Below are 25760 nucleotides of genomic sequence, written 5' to 3'. Positions count from 1 at the left end.
ATCCCTCAACATCTCCACAGCATCTTCTTGTTGAAGTGATAAGCATATCTCAATTTGTCTGGGTTTGTGACAGAAATCTGTGATGTCTTTAGAATTATTTCTGAACTAAATATCCATAAAATCACAAACGTGTGGTAGAATCCTGCTAAACCCCTAATCTTGCCTCTTGCATGGCCAGAAGCTGAGAGGCTAATAAACTCCGAACTTTTGGTTTTTTGCACTGCCATTCCCTTTTTGACATGTTCTGCCTGGAGTGGAAGGATTAAATCATGGCTCTTACAGTAATACTTAAGAACATGACTTTGGTTATCAAATATGTATGATGAATTATTCTATTCATTACAGTAAATATACACTGAACATACACAGAAATTGTGCTGTTTAACAAGTAAATCATTTCAAGCTGAATTTTTGACTTAACCTTTCTTAAAACATAACAGTGCAAAAATTCTGTGAGACCTCCAAAGCAAGATCACTGATTTTAATACATGATGTCAGTTCATGAGTTTATATTTGAGAAAATATACTCTTATGATATGACACGTGAGACTAACCTGTGAAGCCTGATGTCTAAATTGTATTTATGCAGTTACACAAGCTTTTCTCATTTTTGTTGTTCTTGTGTATTAGGAAATAATTGGTTCTTCATCTCTTAACTCGTAATTGTAAAGAAGTAGGAATATGACTGAATTTGCAGATTCTGCATGAAACATGAATCAACAGTCGTAATGTCATTTGAAGGCTACAATTAAGTGCAGTTTAATGGCATAAGGCAATTTCTGTGCCCAAGAGGAAAGTGTTTAATAAGGTATGAGAGTAACATGAGTCCCAGATGTGGCAGAGTTTCATTACATTTGTCAGAGCAAGCAAACATGCAATTAGAATGTGATTACAGGTTATTTTAAAGGTTATATTACTGGTTTTGAATTCACTGCATGGAGAAGTTAATATATAGGATAACGGTAGGGAGGAGATTAAGAGCAACGACCAATTCAAATATGTTTTTATTTAACCGAAGCTGATTTCACATCTTCCAGTTACAATCTGCTGAGTTACAAACCATGTTTAGCTGAGTCTTCCATATACAAAACAAAACATTTTCTGAACCATTAAAATATTCTGTAAGAATGACGGGTGACCAGGGACAGTTGCAAATTTTAGTAAGTCCCAAATCTTTCATCTGAGCAATTTTGTTACATCATACGGGACCTCTTTGGGAATAATGGTGCAGGGATCTAAGTCCTTGTGGAGTGTGACAACAGAAATGAAATGATCAAACGTCAAGACCACGTTTCCAGTGACAGATTTCTTGTTTTGTCACCGATCAGGAAAGTACGCCCTGCTAATTGCATCACCAAGCATCAGTATAACTGTTTCCCTAGCCATCCAGCATGATTTGTGAAAGCTTTTTTAAAACATGATTCAGATAAACATTTATATAGCTTGCATAGATTCTTTACATAGTGAAACTTTTCTACAAGCATTTATAATTTTAGGGGTTTTTTTAAATTTTTACAGTGTCTTATTAGAAGGTATCAGCCAATAAAACTATAAAAGGCTTCTCCTGTCAGTTGTTGAGTATAACTGCTAATCTGTTGCCTGTCTTACAGCAAAGTGGAAATAAATGCTTATTGAACATGTTTACTGACATTATTATGTGAAATAACTAATTACAGCTGAGGTGATGTTTGTGTACTATGGTTATAATTGTAATGTGAATATTGCGAGGCTCAAAAAAGCTTGCTATAGACTATGAACAGGCAAATGAAAAATCAATAACTTATAATGTGTTGCACTGTGTAGCATGTGTTGTAGGCTGTCTCAAAAATTAATGGGAACAGAGACTTTTCTTCACATCTTTCCCAGGAAGATACTCAGACCCTGTCTTCCTTGATTATTAGTGTAGCCTAGGACACTTGCTAACTTAGGGAATATCTTAGGTAGCTAAATAGAGATCTCAGTGACCATCTTTTTAAGAAAAGGAAAGACAAACTTGAAAGGTATGGCTTTGGAACTGCTGTTTCCCATAGCTCAGCTCTCTTTCTGCTAATAATTACTCCTTTTTTTTATATATAGCTTTATTGTAAGAGTCTGCGCAGACTTTGAAGGTCAAAGTATTTCAGATGAGATAGGTAAGAAATGTTCTGTATTCCTATAATTTACTCTGGCCCACTCAATTTCAGTTGTATCTTTTCCTTACACCTTGAAATACAATAGGAGTGAGATCCTCCTAAGGCAAGAAAATAGAGTTAAAAATCTATCTATCTATCTATATATATATATAAAACACAAAGCTTTTATTATTCACTTGATGGATTTTTTTATTCAGTTTAATCCATTTCTCAAATAAAACCAAGAATATACCCTGTTGCAGAATGTTCTGTTTAGAAAAAAAAACATTAAAAAAAACAAAAATTGAAAGACAGAAATCCTGTACACATATGATCTGTAAATGAAATTAGAAAGCTTAAATTGCATGTATTTCATACTTCAGACCAAAAACTAGTGTGCTGCTGCTAAACAGGCGGGCGCTTAAAGCATGGATAAGTTTTACTTGGAAGACTTTGTTAGAGTAATTAACTATAATATATATTGAATTCTTTACTATTTTTTCTTTTCTTGTTAAATGAATAAATACTTGATTTACTTGTATCCTTTAGTGTTGAAAGGTGAATTGCAATTAGATTCATTGAAACAGAAAGGAGCTGTTAAAAGGACCCTCTTCTTTGATTACCATCAGTCGCATCATTACTTCTCCATTGTGATAGAAAGACAGAAACAGCTCCATTGCCAGGACTTTCTTGTTTATCTCAGAGTAAGTTGTTTAAAATATTTTGGACTGTCATCATCATTTGAGTAGTATCAGGCATTTAAAGACAATAATAAAAAAAGGAGCCACTGGAAAAGGAAGATCAACTTCCATTGTTCTTAGATCCCAAAATTACAGAAATGCAAGATAAGAAAGGCCTCATCTGGGTGTTCAGAACCTTCTTCTACCTGGGCAAATTTTCCTATGTAAATATTTGACTCATCTTTCGTCAGTGTAAGTATAAAAAAAAGGCTACCTTTGAAGAAGAGTATACAGTTCCTCTGTGTACAAATACAGTAATTTTGTGCGGAATAAATACTGCATCTCCTGATACAAAAATGCAAGATTGCTCTCCTTACAGTATTCACAGTGGGATAATGAACTAAACATGTTAAATGTCATGCCAATTCAGTTTCAACAGATATTTTAAATGAGTGTCAGCAGCAATATTGGCCTATAATTCATATATTTGAAAAAATACTTTTAGGATATTTTAAAATTATTTAGAAAAATTAAAACTGTGGAACTGAATTTCTGGAGGAGAAAAGGTCATTGGTTACTCACTTGCAGCTGGAATTACCTCATGCAGTTGAAGCAAATTCCAAGGCTGGTCCTAGAAATGCCACGTGAGGTGAAATGGAGGAGTCTCAAGCAGTATGTGAGGGAATTATCTAGGCAATAAAGGTGGTGGAGTTTTACCATTGCTAATCCATATAAATTCTTGGTTATGGAACAAACCAACAATATTACCTCCACAAATCCACACATGCCCTCCCTCCATTCCGAAAGGAAGGAGGGCAGTAGCTGATAGGAGTTGGTTCTGTGTGTCTCTTTTTAAACAGCTTCATTTTAGGCTAATGCTTTGAAAAAATTCTGAGTCTACTCAGCTCAGCCAGCTTCTTCCAGATGTGGGGCTGTGGAGGCAATGTGTTCTGGGCATTCCAGTTACTGGTGAGTCACTTTGCTTTCCTAATGACATTACATACAGCCAGAATTTGGCCAGCAGCTGTCAAAGAACCGTATCTTTACATTCAATAAAGGCTGAAGTCTGAATCTGTTGCCGTATCATACTAATCTCAAATAATTATATTAAACCATTGGTTTTTATTATGTGATTGTCACTCACAGGATGAAACAGAATTTAGAGATAAATTATCTCCCATCAATATAAACTTGAATTATAGTTTGGATGAATCCAATTTTGAAGATAGCTTGACTGTGAAGCCAATACTAAACTATTACCAGAAAAGCTCAGTAACAGAACAGGTATGAATTTTGCATGCCACATTTTCTGTATATAATCGTGAAAGCATTTACAAATACTATGTATGTTATCTTCCTTAAAACAGAATATCATGCCCAGAAATTACACAACAAAGATTTAATGAATTCAAAATGTAAATTGAATATAAATATAGAACCAGACAGGCCTTTAAAGCATTTCCAAAACTTTTTTGTATTCATAGTTTTGATTGCCTTTTAGAAAATGTAAGCCAAGTTAGTGTGGAAAGGGCCTGAAAGATTATATTGTTCTGCTAAGGATGTAGTTGACAGTCTAAATAGTCTCCAACTACTCGTGTGGAAAGGAACTTACAGAAAGGAGAAAGAGATTAATTCACTAGGGCAGTGCTCGTGATATCTAAAATATTTAGGTTAGTGATATTTAATGAAGTGATCTGGACTTCGAAGCATGTACTAACTGTATTCTACTTTTTTTATTTTGCAACAATACAGGCTTACATTCTGGTTGACTGCGGGGAGGACAACTTGTGCATTCCTGACTTGCAGCTTTCTGCTATGCCGTAAGCTAAATAAAATAAATGATGCTGTATATAACAAAATCCAAACGCTTCTAACTGCTTTAACAGAATTAAATACGTAGAACACAGTTCTGTTGTTTGCTATGTATACTAATTCTTACCTGATTTTCAGATTTTAATTTGCACATCCATTTCATCTAGAAAACCAAGCAATGGAGAAATATACAGTTAAAAAACTGTATCTTTGTCAGACACATTCACGGTGTTTAACAGTTACCATAGAAAATATAGTTTGCAAGTGTGTGTTAGGAGTGATTCTAGTTCTCTGAATGCCAAGAGATAATACAAATTATTGTTCAAAAGAGATTTGAAATTTGTTTATTTCAGTATGCCAGTGACCTTGTACTTGGGACACAGTTCTCCTGAATTCAGTATACAGTGAAGTAAATGAATCTCAGAATAAAAGAATTTGAAAACATGGCAACAATTCCTCCTATGGAGGGAGAAATATGCTAAGCAGGACAAGTGGGGAACCTCTGACGGTTATCTGATTCTGCGCCACCAAATCAGTACATAGCTGTGAAAGGAAAGGGCACAGTGCTGTTGTAGTTCCCAGGAGATCTTCTGTCATTGTTCATTTTACAACAGGCATGAGGGGAAAACTGGAATCCTATCACTTTGTGCCCTCCAGAAAATAATGCCAATGGGACCCCTGTGGCAAATAATTCCTCCACTAGATACTTCTTTCTGGTTAAAAAGTAATCAGGCTCTGAAATTTTATACAAGCAACATTCAAGTTCTGTGTTAGGCAACTTTGATTGTCCATGGTAGTGTTTTCTCTTGATCTCACTCCTACCCAGGTGCTGGCATACTTTTCCATGGATTCATTTTCTACAAAAAAGTTCTATTCTGTGTTCACGGAATATTTTCCAGAGCAAATGCCATGAGACAAAAATGTCCTTCTGCTTTATTCATACATAAATCATAATTGTGCATGTTTTAACTCCTGACAAGTAGTATGTTCTATACAGAGATAAAGATCAGCTAATAATTGGAGGAGAAAACTATGTCATGCTCATAATAAATCCAAGGAATGATGGGGAAGGAGCCTATGAAGCTGAGCTACATATAAAGATTCCACCTGAAGCAGATTATACGGGGGTTGAACGCAACAATAAGGTAAATGAAAATCAAAATGTTAGTGATATTAAAGCAGAAGAACTGAGAGCAAGGCTAACCTACATAGGCTGCACCAGCTGAAAGCAGAAACTAGAGAGGTGCCTCTTAGGCAGGGAGATTCCATTGACCATCAGCTATCCTTGCTCACGTAGTCGAGGCTAAAGATTAGCCATGTCACCAGAAGATGGGAAGGTCAGGACCATTCTGTTCAGAGCCAGCTCAGGTGCAGCTCCCTGATATTAAATTAGTTATAATACCACACAAATACTGTCACATTTCTCCTAGGGCTAAAGATGTTCACATAATTCAGTTTTTGAACCAGTAAACCCTACCAATGGCAGGGAGTGATAGTGCAGAATCCCCTGAGTGCTCCCAGCCTTGGATCCCATGGTACCAGCTCTCAGTTAATGAGCCCTGTTGAAGCCCAGGCAGTTGGACACCTCTGTCTCGTGCTCCCAGCACACCAGCATTTTACCATTATTGAGAGTAACCCAATCTCTGATACCTGAATAGTTGAACATTAACTGCAGTATAAACTTGAAAAAGTTTATTTCCTTTGTAGTCAATTATTTTATCTTATGGGTAGACCAAAAAAGAAGTTATAATGTAAAATGTGCCAGTGTTCACAGAAGGACTAATGTTGACTGAAGTCCTGCTGAGCTGTACTGAACATGCAGTGTTTCCTTTTTGGGTCTGTTTGTTTTTTAAGAGCAAAGATGAAACACTATCCTGCAAACAAGCAGAGTGCTTATGTATTCTCTGTTGGATAGCAAATCTGGATCGCCTCATCTGCACATAAATCTCCCAAGCTGTTGCAACATGAGCTTGCTTTTTTCTGTCAGTGCCTGGAATGTTCAGAAGGGCCTCAAGGGTGGGAGTGGGAGAAAGCAAGTTAATTTCCTTTCTAAAGGCAAATGTGTTTAAGGAAGTTGAAAGTAACTTACAAGGTATTTCCTTATTCTCCTTCTGCCACTGTCTTTAGTAGTGGGCTTTTAACCCAGTTTGAAAAAAATGACAAGCATTGATGATGTCACCAAAGATGAGAATATGGAAATTCTCTGCAACCTCACTTCTCAGAGCATGTCTTTGTACACAAAACAAATAAGTAAAGACACCAGCATCTTTCTATTGTCTATTTCTTTTGTTCTCTTATCATAGCTTCTGTTCCTTCAGACTGTGATCTACAAAACTTAAGTTCTCTTTAATATACTGCACCTGGTTATATTTTTCCTTTGTTGCTCTTCAGGAATCTTTGGCTGTTCTTTTGGCCATTACCAAAGATGTCATGGGAGGCATTTATTCCAAAACGCACAGCACGTAATAGCACATATCTATCATTTGGACTGGACAGAAATCACTCAGGACTTTTCATTATTTCAGGAAAATTTGAATTTTGTAGTGCCAGCAGGGTACACTCATGGGGAAAGGAGGGAAAAAAGATGTGGGAGACTCTGGTGCTTTGGAAGAATAAGGAGACGCTAGAATGGGTTGGAAAAGAGTGCTAATGCTCTTTTTATTTTGCAAATAAATTTTTAAAAGCCCAGGAAACATAATGCAATTTTTTCATTTTCTTCAGATTTTGTGGAAGATAAAATACATTTTTGACAAGTCCAATTGTGAATACTTCTGGATTTATAGAAAAATTCCTTTTGTTTTGCCTGCATTTACTTAGTTCACTACAACACATAATTTATTTCATATTTTCTTTTCATACTTACTCCATTCAAAGAGATGTCATGTTTTTTCTGAGGAGGATCGAAACATTAGTTCAACTATCTATGTCATTCTTAGTGTCTTCCCTTCCACACTGCAGGTACAGTTTTCACAAAGATTACACCTGGTACTGAAAGCAAGCTTATTCTTTCTATTGTTTTTAAATTGTAAATGTAGATTTTTAAAAACTATGGTCTTCATGATATTATGGATTCATTAAACTAAAAAATTCACTCCTAAGTGCATTTGGAAAAGAAATTGATATTGTAATTTTCTTCAAAAAGACAAGCTAAAACTTGCTGGCATTTAACTGCTGGTGGAGATTGGCTCTTGTATGTATTCTGTTGCTTTTCTGTACTGCCATATGTCACCTAAAACTGCTGTGAACCTGACAAAGGACATACAATCTTTGTAATTTAAAAAGAAAATTTAGAATGATAAAACACACTTTTAAACTCAGATATACTTTTATGTCCTTCCTGTTATGTTTTCTCATTTAATACATTCTGCCTAAATGTACAAATTAAGTAATTTGACCACTCAAAACAAGAATTAACAGGGTTTTTTTCAGTTTTTTTCCCCAGAATTATCAAAATCCTGGCTATCAGAAGTTCATGTGTTACCAGGATGACCAAATTCTATGGGGTCATAGTATAAATGAGTATAAATTAGAGACAGACCCAATTAATTCAGCCTATAGGGCTTTTAAAAAAATATGGCAATTTGAACCACTGGACAAGAGCACAGAAGAAATTATCACACTGGTATGCAGTAAACATGAGGTATATGAATAAAAGGTCTCAGTCTATAGATACTTTGAGGTATGGACCATAGGTGAAAATTAACATTTTGCCATCAGTTACAGTAGAGTCAGGATTTGACTTCCTATTTTTGTGTTTGCGCTGCACCCTGCCAATGGGGCACCTGTGACTGCTCTTGAAATGTACTTCATTTAATACAGAGTAATTTCAGCAGACAGGTGGATTTGTGATAGAGCCTGTTGCAGTCATGCTCTTAAAGCTCTGCATCTAAGGATTTCATTGACTTTTCGATGTATCAGTATTTACAGTCTCCTGTGTAGCTGTTTTTCTCCAAACTTGAGAATTCCTTGTATTAAGGCAGAGATAATATTCACCTCAGAGGCAGCAAAACAGGTAGGCTGAGAGCAGAATCAATTAAATGTAATGAGATGAATAAATCACTTGATACATTTCTGATGGAACTGAAAAATCTTTAGAATCAAATAATTCTATTATGCTGCCATCATTTCAATGTAACTGTACTTACAGAGGATATTAGGCTACTTTATTATGGGGCTACTCTGGATTCAGTGTGTCTAATAGATACACTGATTTATTCCTAAGTGCTTCTTGTCCAACCTGATTTTATTTGGAACAATTTATTGGGTTATTCTGTATCATTTGAATTACACTTGGAAAGTATTAGAGTCAACAAGTTAAGTGAAAGTTCACTTGCCTTCTAACTCTTCCCTTCAGCTTTATGGAATACAATGTTTGGCCTGCTTCAGTTGTCATTATCTTGTTATTTCAGGCCTGATTCTGTAGCATAATGTACATAAAGTGTGTAATCATATCAAAAAAGTAGCATTTTACAGAGATGTTCATGATCATACGCAAGCGGAGAGCCAAGTGAATGCGCATGACCTCAAAGCCTGAGGTCAAGGATATGATTTTGAAGTTTCATTGATTCTTGCACATACTAATACTTCCTTCAGTCAAAAGCTGATTAATGAAATACAATGACTTACAATGAAATCAAATGTGTTATTCATTAGTTGTATTGTGGAAACATTTAAAAGCTCCAGAGACCAGGTAAATGAGTAAATTACCACAGCTTTACAAGTTACTGGAAACCTGTTGTCTTGTAATAGCTGCCCATATGCAGTAAGTGTGGAGTTACTGGAATAAGCTGCAGTGAAAAAAGTATAACCTCATTATATTGCCTCACATTTCCATGGACAGCAGTAGATCCAGAGACAGTAAATACTTGCTGTATGGTGTGTTCTTACACTACAATGGCATGATTGTGTGTTTGAACCCCCAAGCCGTTGCCTGAATAATGTGCACTAATCCTTTGCTCAGTGAAAGAGTTCCCCATATTGAACAGCTCTTGAACTGCCTTAGTAGCAGTGGCTGGAACCAAAATTCACATGGAATAATTAGTAGAAGTAAATCAGGCAAATACAAAGCCCTAATAGGCTTTGTTCCACACCAGAAACATTATGTATTTTGGCATAACTGTCTCTGCTTAGGCTGGGAGCTGCAGAGTTGTTGCAGATCACAACCAGATTTCTATTGCAATGGTTAAGCTCTGAGCCATTATCCCCCATGTCTTTCTGAACTAAAGCACGACACTCTCTTAAAACAGGAAAAAGACCTGAAACCTTTTCTTACCTGAAGATTCCTATAAGTACATGGTGGCTGGCTAGATGAGATGTGATTTGAGCCTTGTGAGGACAAACACTAGTTCTTCACACATCAGCTAGATGAGGAGCTAGATTCTGGCACCTGGTACCTAATCCATCCACTTTTCCTCAGAACTTAAGCTTGGAAGGTGCTGATCAAGGAAAGAGAGAGGGTGTTTTACTCTGCAGCCTGTTGTGCTTAGGTATTCTGGCATCAATTAGTAATTCATCACAAAGACCACCAGAAAGAGTTTCAAGTTTGTAGGCTGCCTGGATTACTTAAAGCATCCAATCATTTTCTAGTTAAAATGCACCCTGGGAGCACACGTGTTAATTGTTGGGGTTTTGCTTCTGCTCAAGACTGCCAAAAAGACCATGTGTTGCTATAAAAATATAAATTACTACCAGTGGCAGGTAGAAGGGTTTTGTGGCAAAACCTTCCATCTGGCTGAGTTACATATGAACTCAATGATACTGACAATACTGGGTGTGTAAGTCTCTGCTCTTGCTTGCTTCCTGCCTGGTTTTAATTTTCCTGTTTTGTACTTAACCACCTCAAAAAGGTGATCAGTGGAAAAACAAAGGCAATAAATCTCAGTATTGAAGAAATTCTCCCACAGCTGTCCTTTTGTCACATCTTTAGGCTGCACAAATAGCCTAGAAATTCTGTGCCATTAATCATTTTCAGTCTGAAAGCATAGCCTCCAAATTGCAGAAAACCTACTTGGAAAACTCCTCTATTTGCTCAGCCTTTGAGGGACAAAAGGTTGTGTGATGAGGGCTGATACAGCATTAACAAAGAAACTGCAAATATCAAATATAGATTAATATTTATTTTGTTACATTTAGACCTCAATTTCACACACCCCGGAACAAAATTAAAACTATAAACCTGCACATCAAGCTAAAATAAACAGTTTTCAGACAAGTTTGGTTTCAACTGTGTTAACACCATCTCTTCTCTCATATGTTGCTTCCCACCTCTAATCAACCGTCTGAAAAGAGTGTAAAAATCCCCCACCGCCAGCCCTGGAATGGCTTGGAAAGGCTATTAGTGCACTGGACAAGCTGTGTAACAAACTTGGTTTCCTCCTAACAAATTGTAAAAGTGTCAGTATATAGCGAGGTGTATACTGAGGGCAAGCTTTACATCGGCTCCTTTTAGGACATGCCCTATCTTTTCCTTTAATCTCAGGAAATGATAAGGTCAGCATGTCCATGCTGGCTTATACAGATAGGAATGAATTGGTAGTCAGTGGTTTGGAGATTTCCCAGGTCTTTTTTGTATAAAGAGCATGACCTTGCACATACTGCTTAATCTGTGAGATTAACATATGAGGGGAAATGTAGTGGGAGAGCTTTATAGCAACAACTAGGTGCATCCTGCTTTTACAAAGTTGGTTTACTTCTGCACATATATGGAATTATTTTCTTTTATTGAATATGCCAGAGGGGAAAACAGAAAAAAACTTCAAGCATTTTGTTCCTTTGTCTTACTTTGTATCTCCTAACTTACACTACTCTATAGCTGTTCCTCCTTTTATATGGTTTGTTTTGTTTACAGATGATAATTAAAGACTAAAGCATTAAAAAAAAAAACAGCAAACAAAATACGGGATAGATTTTACATTAAGAGCTTTAGAGGGAAACTATATGAGCGTATCCTCAAAGTTGTCGAACAATACGGCCTGAGAAATGTTAGGTACAAACTGGACTTTGAATTAATATTGCTGGGAAAAGTTAAATTTTACTTATTGCTATAAACAGTGAACAAAAACCTTAATTTCTGATAATGTGAAAATTTATCTCCCTTGTTGCTAAATCATAAACACAGGAAACAACTTATGTTTTTCAAGAAGTATTTAATTTTCTAAGTACTTTACCATAGACTGGAAAATAAAGTTCTAGACTTGGTTCATAATACAGTTCTGCCAATGTCAAAATTTCACTACAGAGGCTTCTAGTCATGAATAATAGAACTATTGCAATAAGTGTGAGGCATGTTCTCCTCACCCAGTTTTGCCTACTCTTTTTTTTTTCTCTGTTGAGTCATGGCTATAGGAATGATTCACAACAACAAAGCAGTATGTTAAAACTAGAAATAGAGTGATCTCATCATGGCTCTTAAGGTACTGGGAAACTTTACTGTTTGTTTTGACCTGGCATCAGTTTTCCCCATTGTCTGACAATAACCAATTAAATGTTTTGATAAGCGCACTGAGCAGGTGTCTGAAATCAAAAGAAATGTCATGGTCAAAAAGACATCACTTTCCCAACTGGATACATTTCACTGTGATCTCTGACCTTCATATTGGTGTCCTTTTGTTACAGGCACTGCGTGTATTGAGCTGTGATTACAAGATGGAAAATGAAACTAGAATGGTGGTTTGTGATCTTGGGAACCCCATGGTGGCTGGCGCAAATGTAAGGGAAAACCAGATGTATTTACTGATTTTTATTTAATTGAATTTAAAGGGGAGCAAATGGAAAACTATTCAATTCGCAGAATGTGTCCCAATAAGCAGCGTCTAAACCAAATTATGTACTTGGACAGGAAATTATTGGTGTAATAAGAGACAGAACTGTGCTTCTGAAAAACTAACAATTTTTGTTCTAAAAGATTCATGATGCTAGAGCCTGTTTTATTTCACTTACTTTAAGGAAAATGAGGGTGACTCAATTAAAGTCACAGAAGTTGCACTAGTATAATGAGAAGAGAACCTCAATCCATAATGTGATCTGTTTATTTCTCCCTTTTAGTATTCTTTCTACTTATGTAAATGACAGCTGCTTTAGCCTGATTCTCATCTTAAGTGCATAAGGTTTGTCTTATCAGCTTATATAATTATTTATATGTTATATTTATATATATGATGTAGTTGGAGTCAAGTTTTCCTTCAAGTTATTAGTGTTATTCTAAACAGTTTCCAAGGACAGCTATTCATGAATCGTACTACACGTTGGATGGAACACTGGTAACGTTGTTTTTAGACAAAAGTGGAACTGAATAATGACTGGTGATGAGCAGCAGATAATTATTAAACATAGGTTTGAAGATAAAAAAAAATGCTACCCATTCCACAGCAGTCATCACTTGTCCCTATTTCATGACAAACCAGTTCAGGGCAATCCCAGAAGTGTTGAACTCAGGAATGTTCAGCCATGGATGCCGTTGCAGAGGAATTCAAGCACTGCTCATAAATTCATAAATGCTTTTAATATTTAACTAAAAACAAATAATCCAAGCCTTTATACCTAGATAAAAAGCTGTCCTAATGAAAATGAAGCAGTCAACAGCATGAACATATATGAGGAACAAACAACAGCTTTTAACTCAAAACTACTGTTTGCGTTTCATATTGGGCCTGGGGCTTTTCAAAGAAACAAAAGCAAATATCCTTAATATTTTCAAAATCCCTACTAAGTTAAGGTTTAGTCCTATGGAAGATCAATATTCACTCTTCAGACTCTCTGTGGAAGGGTGTTTTCCTGGCCTCTTATAATCTTGAAGCAGTTCCTGTCTGACCCTCGATAAAACAACCAAATAAGTCATATGTTAGGAGACTGGGATGAGAATAAGCCTGCTTGGATCATAAGGTTAGCTTCAGATCAGCCATAGAGCTTTCAAAAGTGAGTGTGAGACCAGGGGTCTGTCGTGATTCAGCCTCAGCTGGCAACTGAACACCATGCAGCCACTCGCTCACTTCCCCCCCCACCCCTGTGGGATGTGGAAGAGAATCGGACGAGCAAAAGAACTTGTGGGTTGAGATAAGCACAGTTTAATGATTACAATAAAATGATAATAATAGTACCAATGATTATGATAATAATGACAATAATGTTAATATAATAAAATGGAAAAGGAAGGGAAAGGGAAAAAAAGGAAAAAAAAACACGGAAACACAAACGATACAGTTGCTCACCACCCGCCGACCGACGCTGCCCGTCCCCGAGCCGCGATTGCTGCCTCCCCCCCCGGACAGCCTCTCCCAGGTAACATACTGGGCATGACGTTACATGATATGGAATATCCCTTCGGTCAGTTTGAATCCACTCTCTTAGCTGTGCCCCCTCCCCTCCCAGCTTCTTGTGCACCCAACAGAGCATGGGAAGCTAGAAATGTCCTTGACTAGTACAAGCGCTACCCAGCAACAGCCCAAACATCTGTGTGTTATCTCAACAGTTTTTTTTTTCCATGCTAATTTCAAAGCACAGCACTATACCAGCTAGAGTGAAGAAAATTAACTCTATCCCAGCTAAAACCATGACAGGGTCTCACAGTTAACTGCCTTCATGGTCACAAGCAGTCCCAGGTAGACTTTTTGGGGTTACAAGGAAATGGAAACCATTAAAAAATGAACTCCAGGTGATGGATCCACTGGCAGCAGGAACCTGCCTGGTGAGGATCCTTCTCTGCAGAACTACTATGAACTAGAATTCTGAAGGGGGTACTAGAAAAATGTTCTGAGAATGACATTGCACTAAGAAGGCAGACTGGATAGACACTGGAGTCAATGAGTATAGAAAAGATGGCTAAAAGGTTTTATAGTTTTTGTTTTATTCTACTAAATGAAAATTCTAAAAAGTAAGAGTAATTGAAAACATTTCTGAGGAATGGAGTTTTCACAAGGGGATGATGGCAAGCAATGATGGGCCAAAGCACTAGATAAGTCCCAAGTCAAGGCAGATAATTTCTTGTATCAGAAACCAGCAAATCCAGATATCTGCTTAGTGGTTTCTCAGTTAGTCTCATGGCAGGAGAAAATTCTCAAGGTACAGACAAAAGTAGAAAAGATTCTTGTGGATAATAGGGGTGCAGTGGGGGGAAGGAGAGCATGAAAACCCAAGGATTTGGAAGAGAAAAGGAAGACTAAACACAAAAGACACTAACATTGTATATCAAGCTAGGAGCAACTCTTTGTGGTTTGCATATTACCATAAACACAAACAATGGAAAGGTCTGAGTGTGGAGGTATTAGACTACAGCCCCTCATGCTTCTGCCTTTGAATCCAAATCCCTGTTTCCACATCATCCTTGACCCAAAATGGTAGCTGTCTCAAGACTTCAGGAATGCTGTTTTGTGGCCACTAAAGGAATACTACTCTCACCCACCTCCTTATGAATTCTCACACCACAACTACTCCTGTTTTTCTTCAGAATTCGCTCTAGGGCTGCCATAAATGCACTGTTACCAAATATTCCTAAGAAAAGTACTTCATAAAGATAGACTTAGAAGTAGCAGAATAAAACAGCAGGGTTCATAACATCTTTAGGGTATTCTGGCTTATAACAAAAGAATCCCACCCTTGAAAATTAAGGTGTATGAAGATAGAATATTACCAAGCCAGATGGCAAACATGTTTAGTTATAGTGAGTGAAAGCTTAAAGCCTGACTTTATCTTTGAAACCAGCTCTCCTGGAAGCTTCGTAAAGGTGAAAGGACTTGAGCTTTTTCAGTCCAAATACATTTATGATGGCAAGCGTATTCCAACAGTGAAATACCAGCCCTTTGTACAAATTGCATAAATCACAAAAGGCTGCTCTGATCCATTTCCAATTTTGCAAAACAATTCTGCTCTGGCAAGAGATTAGTTATTCTCAAAATATTCGGTCAGAAAGGGACTCTCTGGAAGTTGTGAGAAAGTGGGAAGGGAGGGTTAGGTCAAAACCAAACATTCCTAAAACTCTTAACTATTGAGTCACTGCAATGAATTTTCAGCACCCTGAAATCCTAGAATTCTTGAACTCTTTAAGATTGGCTTCTGAGTATGAGGGTTATGCTGGGATTTTGTGATATAACCAGTGGGATATTACTGCAGTGGGCTACAGGGTTGTCTGACACTTCACATCTTCAAAATGTGTTATTGTCATAAAAATTGGTGTATCTCTGACTTTTTAAATGTTTTAAATGTTTAAAATTGTTTACAGGCCACAAAAATTACTTAAACTTTTCAGTAATATCTTTGTGGTTAAAAAAAAGATAGAAAGATAAAAAGGAAGATAAAAAGAAATGGGAAGGAAAATCACACCACCATATGGCCCAGAATGCAAACTAAATACCAGTGATACCATCTCACTGGCAAAGATTGTCAAAAGTACTTACTTATGACATTGAAATGGATCTGACTGACAGGCTTCCTTAGGAGGGCTTTAAACTGAGGAACTTGGGGGGAGGGGGACAAACTGGCAATGCTAATGCCATCACATACAATGGGGAAATAAAACAGGACAACCTGAGCAGTGATGAAGGTGCCGTAGCAGCCTCATGCGATGGCAACCAAGAGACCAACCACCTCAAGGTTTTGCATGGCTATAGTGGGTCCTTGCACATCCCTCCGGGGAAACCTGTGTGCTCAAGCACATTCCTGGAATGCCTATACACCAATGCAGGGAGCATGGGGAATAAACAGGGGGGACTAGAGGTCTGTGTGTGTTCACAGGGCCATGATCTCATTGCAGTCACAGAGACATGGTGGGATCGCTCACATGACTGGAATGTGGTCATGGATGGCTACAGGCTTTTCAGGAAAGACAGGTCAGCAAGGCAAGGGTGGGGGGCAGTTGCTCTTTATGTGAGGCAGCAATAGGAATGTATCAAGCTCTGCATTGAAGTGGAAGGAGAACATGTTGAGAGCTTGTGGGTAAACCTTAAGGGACAGCCAAATATAGGCAACAACATTGTGGGCGTTTGCTACAGGCCACCTGATGAAGAAGAGGAAGTCGATGAAGCTTCTACAGACAGATGGAAGTAGCTTCGCAATCGTAGGCCCTGGTCCTCATGAGGGACTTCAACCACACTGATATTTGCTGGAAAAGCAACACGGTGAGCCATGCACAATCCAGAAGGTTCCTGCACAGCATCAAGGACAACTTTTTGATGCAGAGTGGTAGAGTAAACAAGGCGAGATGTACTGCTCAGCCTTTTCCTAAAAAACAAGGAAGGGCTGGTTGAGGATGTGAGAGTTGGGGGTAGCCTTGGCTGCAGTGACCACGAGATGGTCAAGTTTAGGATACCATGAGGTAGAAGCAGGGCTATGAGTCGGGTTACAACCATGGACTCCAAGAGGGCCAACTTTGGCCTCTTCAAAGACCTGCTTGGAGGAATCCCATGGGCTAGGGCTCTAGAAGGCAGGTGGGGTCCAAGAAAGCTGGAGAGTATTCAAGGACCACTTCCTCCGAGCTCAAGATCGGTGCATCCCCAGGAGGAAGAAAGCAGGCAGAGGAGCCAGGAGACCTGCATGGATGAGCGAAGAGCTTCTAGAGAAACTCAGATGGAAGAGGAAGGTTCACAGTATGTGAAAAAGGGACTGGCCACTTGGGAGGAGTAGAGGAATATTGTCAGGGCATGCAGAGATGTGACGAGGAATGCCAAGGCCCACTTGGAATTAAATCTGGCAAGGGATGTCAAGGGTAACAGGAAGGCCTTATTTAAATAGATCAGCAGTAAAAGGAAGACTGGGGATACAGTGGGCCCACTGCTGAATAAGGAAGGGGCCCTGGCGACGCAGGATGCAGAGAAGGCAGAGTTACTGAATGCCTTCTTTGCATTGGTCTTTTCTGCTAAGGCTGGCCCTCAGGCATCTCAGCCCCCAGAGGTGAGAAAAAAAATCTGGAGAATGGAAGACTTACCATCGGTTGAGGAGGATTGGGACAAAGATCATTTAGGCAAACTGGATCCTCTCAAATCCACGGGCCCCGATGGGATGCACCCACAAATGCTGCGGGAGCTGGTGGATGCTGTCACTAAGCCACTCTCCATCACCTTTGAAAGGTTGTGGACGACAGGGGAGGTGCCTGAGTACTGGAGGAAAGTAAATGTCACTCCAGTCTTCAAAAAGGGCATGAAGGAGGACCTGGGAAACTCTAGGCCAGTCAGCCTCACCTCCATTCCTGGAAAGGTGATGGAGCAGTTCGTTCTGGAGGTCATCTCCAGGCATGTAGAGGAAAAGGAGGCTATCAGAAGTAGTCAACATGGATTCACCAAGGGGACATCATGCTTGACCAACCTGGTAGCCTTCTGTGATGGCATGGCTGCCTGGGTAGATGAAGGGAGTGCAGTTGAGTTGTTTACCTGGACTTCAGCGTTCGACACAGCAAGGCATTCAACACTGGCTCCCCTAACATCCTCATCGGCAAGCTAAGGAAGTGTGGGTCGGATGAGTGGACAGTGAGGTGGACAGAGAACTGGCTCAACAACAGAACTCAGAGGGTCGTGATCAATGGAGCAGAGTCCGGTTGGAGGCCTGTCACTAGTGGTGTTCCCCAGGGGTCTGTGCTGGGTCCAGTCCTGATCAACATATTAATCAATGACCTGGACGAAGGGACAGAGTGTCCCCTCAGCAAGTTTGCTGATGATACCAAGCTGGGAGGAGTGGCTGATACACCAGAAGGCTGTGCTGCCATTTGGTGAGACCTGGACAGGCTGGAGAGCTGGGCTGAGGGGAACCTCATGAAATTCAACAAAAGCAAGTGCAAGGTCCTGCACCTGGGGAAGGAACAACCTCAGGCACCAGTACAGGCTGGGGGCTGAACTACTGGAAAGCAGCTCTGTTGAGAAGGACCTGGGAGTGCCAGGAGACAGCAAGCTGAGCCTGAGCCAGCACTGTGCCCTTGTGGCCAAGAAAGCCAACAATATTCTGGGCTGCAATAAAAGGAGTGTGGACAGCGGGTTGAGGGAGGTTATCCTCCGCCTCTACACTGCCCTAATGAGACCACATTTGGAGACTGTGTCCAGTTTTGGGCCCCCCAGTTTAAGAAGGACTGGGAACTGCTGGAGATAGTCCAGCAGAGAGCTACCAGGATGATTAGGAGACTGGAACATCTCTCTTATGAGGAAAGGCTGAGAGACCTGGGTTTGTTCATCCTGGAGAAGAGATGATTGAGGGGGGAATCTTATCAGTGCTTATAAATAGCTAAAGGGTGGGTGTCAGGATGATGGGGCTGGACTCTTTTCAGTGGTGCCCAATGACAGGATGAGGGGCAATGGGCACAAGCTGGAACTCAGGAAGTTCCACCTCAATATGAGAAAAAACCTTTCCTGTGAGGGTGCCAGAGCAGTGGCACAGGCTGCCCAGGGAGGTTGTGGAGCCTCCTTCCCTGGAGACATTCAAAACCCACCTGGATACATTCCTGTGCCCCTTGCTCTAGGTGTGCCTGCTCAAGCAGTGGGGTTGGACAAGATGATCTCCAGAGGTCCCTTCTAACCCCTACCATCCTGAGATTCTGTGATACCTGTTCAGCAGCCTCAGCAAGTGAGATGTAGGTTTTATTATAAATTCTGGTAGAACAATTTGGAAGTTAATAGAAATTTATAGAAGTAAGGTTAGAAGTCTGGGAGGCTTGGAAGATCTTGCCTATTTCTTGGTATGTACCAAACTGATTCTTCAAGAGCACAGAAGCTTTATCTTTCATATGCACTGTAAAACATTTCAAAAAAAGCTAGCCCTCTGTCTCCCAGCATACTCCTAGATCCTGTCAAATATAGTAGCAGATTAAAGCTTATCAGCAATAGCAGAAATGTCATGTACTTCAAAGATAAATGATGTTACTAGTGTACAAAATAATGCAAGTTTAACGAAACTAACTTCACTTGGAATATTTTAAACACAATTTAACTAAATGATAAAATGAATGTCCTGCTAAAATAAGGAGTGATAAAAAAAATGAGTGATTGCTAAGTTACAAGCTCAAGCAAATTCAGCTCCTTTGGCCTCAGTGGGTTTTCATCAAGGGCATGAGAGCATTTTTGACCCATCAGCAGTAGTAGTGTCAAGGGCTACTTGACATTACAAAGTCATACAACCTTATGAGAACAACAATACAAAGGCAACATCTGCAGCTTATTACACTTGTACCCTAGGAGTGTGTTGCAGTATTAAATAAGGGATTAAGCCTCAGGAGTATAATTGATCATCAAAACTGCAGCTCATGTTTGCTTTGAGGAAAGTTTTTTTTTGGTTCATCAAATCTTTTTTGTGCTATAAGTGGAAACAAATTATATATAGACTGATTAGTAAAAACAGTAAGAGAAATGCTGAGTTCGGTATTTGGAAAATTTTGTCTCAGAGATTAAAAAAATGATGTTATATTTTTAAAGGAGAATGAAATATCAATACAGTTGTTAAAATTATCTCCAAAAGGTGGTCTTAAGAATAGCTTCTGTCTCAATTCCAAGTCCGCTATTCAGGTTCTGTTTAATTTAATTAGCATTATTTTTTCATCTTAAAGATTTTACTTGCAAAAAGAGATATTAGCTAATACTATGTCATTAATATGGTCAGGATTTAAAGATTTGAACTTGCCATTTCTTTTATGATGACAATATTGCTTTCAGCACAGGACAACTGAAAGACTTAACAGAAACACATTAGCTAAGACTTGTTCTGGAGACGGGTTAAGATTCAGTGATGCACCACTGCAAGTGAGGAAAGAAGGAGAATTGAATGAAAATTTAAAAAAAAATAATGCTTGGGAAAAAGGAATTGCTTAAACATCTGAAATTATATCCACAGAGAAAAATGCCTCCTCTTCAGTGATGTTGAATCTAGGTCCCAAACAGAAAACTCTACATTGCTGTGTCTTGTCCCGTTGCTGACAATGCTACCCCAAGTACATTAAGGAAAGTATGCCAAGCAGACAACTCTCGTACTTTTTTTTTCCTCTCCCCCCGCCCGCCCCCCCTGTAATCTAGTCAGATATTGGCAGAGATGAAGGAATGAAGTCCTCATTTCCTAATGCCTTTTGATTAATTTCTCAGGAAGATGGTTTCTCCACATGGGGAATATGGCTGTATATAACCATCCTTTTTGAAAAACTGAAAGCACAGTGTGCAACTTATCTAGCAGGAAGTTCTACCATCAGGCAATAGGGGAGGTAGGGGGGAGTGAGAAGTTGAACAAGATTACCGGCTGTAGACTTTGCTGTCAGTCTCAATGCAAAATTTGCATTTCAAAAATTACCAGATTTAAAACACATGCTGTTGAAATGAGGCCATTAAAAACATTAATTTATACATTGCAGTACAATTTTATTCATTTAACACGGATGGCAGATGGCATCTCCCCTTGCTCCCTTGCCACTTGCATACTATGTCCAATGAGCAGGTTACAAAGACCCCACCATATGTTACTGTATATTCCTTCTCTAGTTACCCCTGCAATTCCATTCTCTCTTCTGAATTAACTTGTTCTGCTTTACTCTATGCCCTCCTTGGAAAGTAAATGGAAATTATGAGAGCAAGGAACCACGGTCTGCATAAACACAAGGGAGCACCAGTGGAAGCCCTTATCTCCCTGCGTTTTGGGAACTGTGTGTTTTACCCTCTATCTTCTGTGGTGACACACTGCAGGTTGTGGCAAACTGAACTGCAAATATAACTCTGAAGTTGTATTCCTCTTAACTGAACTGTGGCTCCCAGAAGCTGCAATGAAAAAACTCAAACCAAATCAAACTAAAACATCAAGCTGCTGCTAATTTAGCCTCTTAGAAGAAAAAACAAGTGATGAGTTAGCCCCACAGCACCTAAAACATGCAGCTTATATGTCAGTTACAGAGACAACGGGAGGAGCAGAAAGCCCTGGAGACCTGGACAAAGGCATGCATGGATGGAGGCAGGGATGAGAGGTGCCAGACAGCTATTATTTTCTTTTGGCTTGGCAAAGTAAAGCAAAGACTGTCTGGATGAAGAAGGGCCCACCGCTGTGTTCTTGGGAGTATGCTTCTCTGTTCCTCTTGATCTTTCCTCTGTCCAGCCAACTTTTCCATCTGGCAACATACACAGACAGGATGGTATTTTTTTTCCTGAAAACAAGTAAATTATATTATTTCATACTAATTTTTAAAAGTAACAGTATCCTATACAAGTCTGTGAAATGCAATGTTGAACAGTACTGCTTTCTCAATATGGAAAGATCAAACCATTTTTAGTAACCTGTTGTTTTGTTTCTTTCCCAGTTCTCCACAGGCATTCGATTTTCTGTTCAGCATTTTGAAAATGCAGATTTCAGCATCAATTTTGAGCTGCAGATAAAAAGGTTAGATGTTTTGTCAAGAGTATGGTTGTTTAAAACCTGAATTCCTGTTGATATCTGAAGTTTAGTATATAAGAAGGTCACTCTAATTCTTCAGTGTCAGTATTTATTTCCTGGGCTTTCCTATGGTAGTTTTCTTCAGGAGGATTTGTGGAGTTGGAGCCTTGTTAGCTGTTAGCAAAATCAGTCTTAGAGTTATTCAGAGTATTTTATTTGGTAAAATTCAGGGTAACTGCTTTTAGTCAGTGGTCCAGGGATCTTCTACAGATTTGCCAAATTTGCACTTTGTTCTCCACTACAGGGTTAACGAACAGTGATCACTTTGTAACAGTTCTGTATTTAAAAACATATCATGCTCTGAAAATAAAAGATATGCCACTTCTACATGACAATTTAGAAAATAGAACCAGAGCAGTTAAAATCGGCTCAACAGATTTACTGGCATGAAGAGAGGAAATCGTTTCAGTTTGATAAAGGTGAACCTTTGTCATTTTTCCATTAGCTTTCTCCACATTTATGGGGCTGAAATATTACTGTGGGAGAATCTTCTGTTTTATGCTGAGCAGTACTTCCTCCACAGGCATTAAAAAGCACAGGATGGGCTGCGTTAGGATAACAGCAAGAACAAACCTGGGACTTTTTCAGTAGGTGGCAGGGCTTCTGGTCCATCTGTCCTCATCAAATACACACTGGAGTTCCTGCTGGGGCCCTCCCTGCCCCACACACAGAGACTTAATTGCTAATGTCTGGCCTTTAATGAGGGTCTTGATCATGTTCACTACGGTAAATGACTGAGACATTTAAAATGTTTAAGTCATGTTTCCAGAATGTAACCCTTGAAGGAAACGACATGCAGAAACTTAAGAAGGGCACAGCAATGCCACAGAAGACAATGAGATGCCTGGTCAGGCCTCAGGCCTCTCCCAGGGGTCTGGCTAGCAAGCTGGAGGCCATGCAAACCTGACACAGGCTCCTCCAGAGAGAGATACAAGATATAAAGTCAAGCTTGTAGATCCTCTGTCCATACCACTCTTCACTCTCAGGTCATTAAAGCAAGCAATACAGTTTTAAATGGGTATCAGATGCTCTCCTCACTACCCTTTTCATGCTGTGAAATTGGGGTGGTTCAGAGATTTTTGGGTAGCTAGATCTTTCTTGGTAATAAGAGTTGAGGGTAGGTCACTTTTCTAGAAGAAGTGGCAAGGCTTTACTGAGGAATCAGTCTGAACTTCAGGAGACAGGAACGTCTCATGCTTCCTCCATGAGTGGGACTCACTAAAATATAAATGGAGGAAATCTGTTGGGCTACCAAAAAGGACAGTTTCCACAAACTGGTACCAAAATGCAGAAGAGCACCCAGCTACTTTAAAAAAAAAAAAAAAAAAAGGCAAAACTTCTTGCATAGGGAATGTGCCCTACAGTTAAAACTCACTGCTTTGTACATTCCTTCTCAAGCAGCACCACAGCCTGTGCATTTCTATGTCCTTAGTGAACTGGTAAAACAATCCTAAAGGAAAAAGGAAACAGAAATTCATAAGGCAGAAAGAGGTAATTACCTAAATGGAAGGGAAGGGAAGCAGAGAACATGTCTGAATTTGTCCTGGTCTAAGTTATTCAAAAGAGGGACCTTTAATTTACTCTAAAACATCAAGTGGAAAATAAATATTTTGGTTTGCAAGACTGAAGTTCATTACTTATAGGAAATAAGCATGAGGTTGAGTAGTGTCTTGAAATCTGATTTATTTTCTGATGTGGATTTTGCTAGGCGATTATATACCCCTTAGGGAGGGAGATGTCCTGGAACTTTTATTTAAACTATTTTCTTCTCTACAAAATACCATAAAGCACAAACAAGATTTGAATACCAAATATATATGCTCAAAATCTGTATTTTAACTCTATGGAAAGTAGTACCATTATACAAATCGGAGAGCAGCTTATTCTAACAAATCAGTGGTATAGTAATTTTTATACTTTAAGCAATTTTTGTACTTTTGTACTCAAAGCAATGGATATAGAGGATTAAATCAGAAGTTGAAATTATGTTTGAGGGGAATCTGCATTAGTTTACAAACAAATTAGGGCTGCTCCTAATTTTAGCAATCTGCAAACAGAAAGCCTGGATCAAAGCAGTATTGCCCTTTACTTCTCAGGAGTCAGTTGCTGGGAATGCTGGCCTCCTCTGAATGTTTCCATTTGACTGATGCTACCCAGATGTGATAGCAGTAAACTGTGACAGCAATAGAAGCTTAGCCTTCATGAAGCAAGGAATTACTTCCTCACTTGCTTGGAAAAAACCTCCAAAATAGTATCATTAATCCCATGATTAAATAAATTCTAAGTCTGTAATTATTTTCACTATCAGCTTCATTAATTTGAACCTGCAAACCTTTCTTTACATGAATAGGCTATAATCATAGGAATGGCCTTTTGAAGTAAGAGAAAATACCTTCACCACTAGGGATTTGCAATAAGAAAAGACAATAAAATGAATGAGAGCACTAGGCTTTAAACACAGGGATCTGTCTTCCCTGCTAAGTGGATTGAGAGTGCAAACAATTTCTGGATAGGAGAGGGGAGAAAATAAGGAAGGTAAAGAAACAATTTATTTTGGTTCTTTTTCTTCAAAGACACTGTCATGCAGAAGTCACAAGCTTGGAAAGCAATAAAAGCAAATTTTATTATAACAACCCTATCTTTGTCATTAACACTGCCTTCCTCCAATGCAGGAAACACTATTCTATTAACACACTCCTATCCATACAGATAGCCAAGTTGAACAAGGGAATTTACATGATATTCTGAGCTAAATAAGTTTGTATCATCATATTCACGCACAGGATTCTTTAAAGGAAGCTTGAGTTGATTAAATTATTACACATGATGAGCTCAAATAATATCAAACTTAAATACCAGTGTCCTACAAGACTGAAGAGTGGCAATAGCAAGCCCATGCTGTAATACATCCAATGACATCACTTCCTAGTTGTAGGCCTTGTAGTATTCAGTGCTGTATTTAGTTCTGCTAAATAACCTTTTTTAAACGTTGTACATATCTTTTCCAGTTCTAACAAGATTAATCCCACCAGCAACTTAGTTAACCTCCATATCAACATCAGTGCTGTGGCTCAAGTACAGATCAGAGGGTAAGTGTTGGACCATTTCAATTCATAATGATAACTATTTTTTGTATTGAATCTTTCCACATATAATAATCCCATATATTGAATCTTTTGGCATATTATAATCCCAAACACCTTATCCACGAAGAACACCTGAGAATTCCCAAGGAGTCTCACCCCTGCAAGCCTTGCAGGCTGGAGCTACCAAAGACTTACCAGGTCATTTAGAGCAGGACTGCCCACATGGACTCAAGTAAACTTACTGAGTGTCTGTGCAAATGCAGTATACTGTAGAATCCTACCCGGTAGTAACGCCAGTCAGATCCAACATTTTATTTGGCATTCAAATTGTGTATGGATGTTACTAGTGCAAAATGCCCGTTCATATGTGTAGGTCTGCTTGTGCAGCCGCTTAGGCACTTAATTCTGAATACCAAGGCAGAATCTGCTGCTTTTGTTACTGGAATAATGAAACATGTTATGGCAAGGCACATAGTAATAGAGAGCAGAGTGAGACCTTTGGAGAAAGGATGCATAAGGAATGAGCTATGAAAAGAGGTCAACCAGCTACTACTGTAGGATTCTTACATTTCCATCTGAACCAGGTGCCTGTCCACTGACACAAGGGATACCAAAAGTAAATAAGCACAGGATATGATCAAAGATTATTATTTCTATCTCTGTTTTCACATACAGCTTGGTTTCGGAAACTATAAAATGCA

At 38.9% G+C, this 25760-nt stretch overlaps 1 protein-coding gene across 3 annotated transcripts in view; it reads left to right on the top strand.

Annotated features, from left to right (window-relative positions):
• ITGA8 (integrin subunit alpha 8) overlaps window positions 1–25760 on the top strand; it is a 127008-nt gene that overhangs the window by 58193 nt on the left and 43055 nt on the right. For 2 of the 3 annotated variants that reach the window (XM_064444700.1, XM_064444699.1), the window contains exons 16-24: window positions 2077–2132; window positions 2661–2815; window positions 3938–4075; window positions 4544–4611; window positions 5601–5748; window positions 7478–7561; window positions 12218–12310; window positions 21840–21919; window positions 24982–25062. In XM_064444700.1, coding sequence (XP_064300770.1) covers window positions 2077–2132; window positions 2661–2815; window positions 3938–4075; window positions 4544–4611; window positions 5601–5748; window positions 7478–7561; window positions 12218–12310; window positions 21840–21919; window positions 24982–25062 — 903 coding nt within the window. The remainder of the gene's footprint in view (window positions 1–2076; window positions 2133–2660; window positions 2816–3937; window positions 4076–4543; window positions 4612–5600; window positions 5749–7477; window positions 7562–12217; window positions 12311–21839; window positions 21920–24981; window positions 25063–25760) is intronic. The other variant, XM_064444698.1, reaches the window with a different exon arrangement.

The sequence above is a fragment of the Phalacrocorax carbo genome, chromosome 2, assembly GCF_963921805.1.
Source record: "Phalacrocorax carbo chromosome 2, bPhaCar2.1, whole genome shotgun sequence".
Lineage (NCBI taxonomy): Eukaryota > Metazoa > Chordata > Aves > Suliformes > Phalacrocoracidae > Phalacrocorax > Phalacrocorax carbo.
The sequence above is the reverse complement of the archived record's forward strand: the minus strand, read 5'-3'. Positions and strand labels throughout refer to the sequence as shown.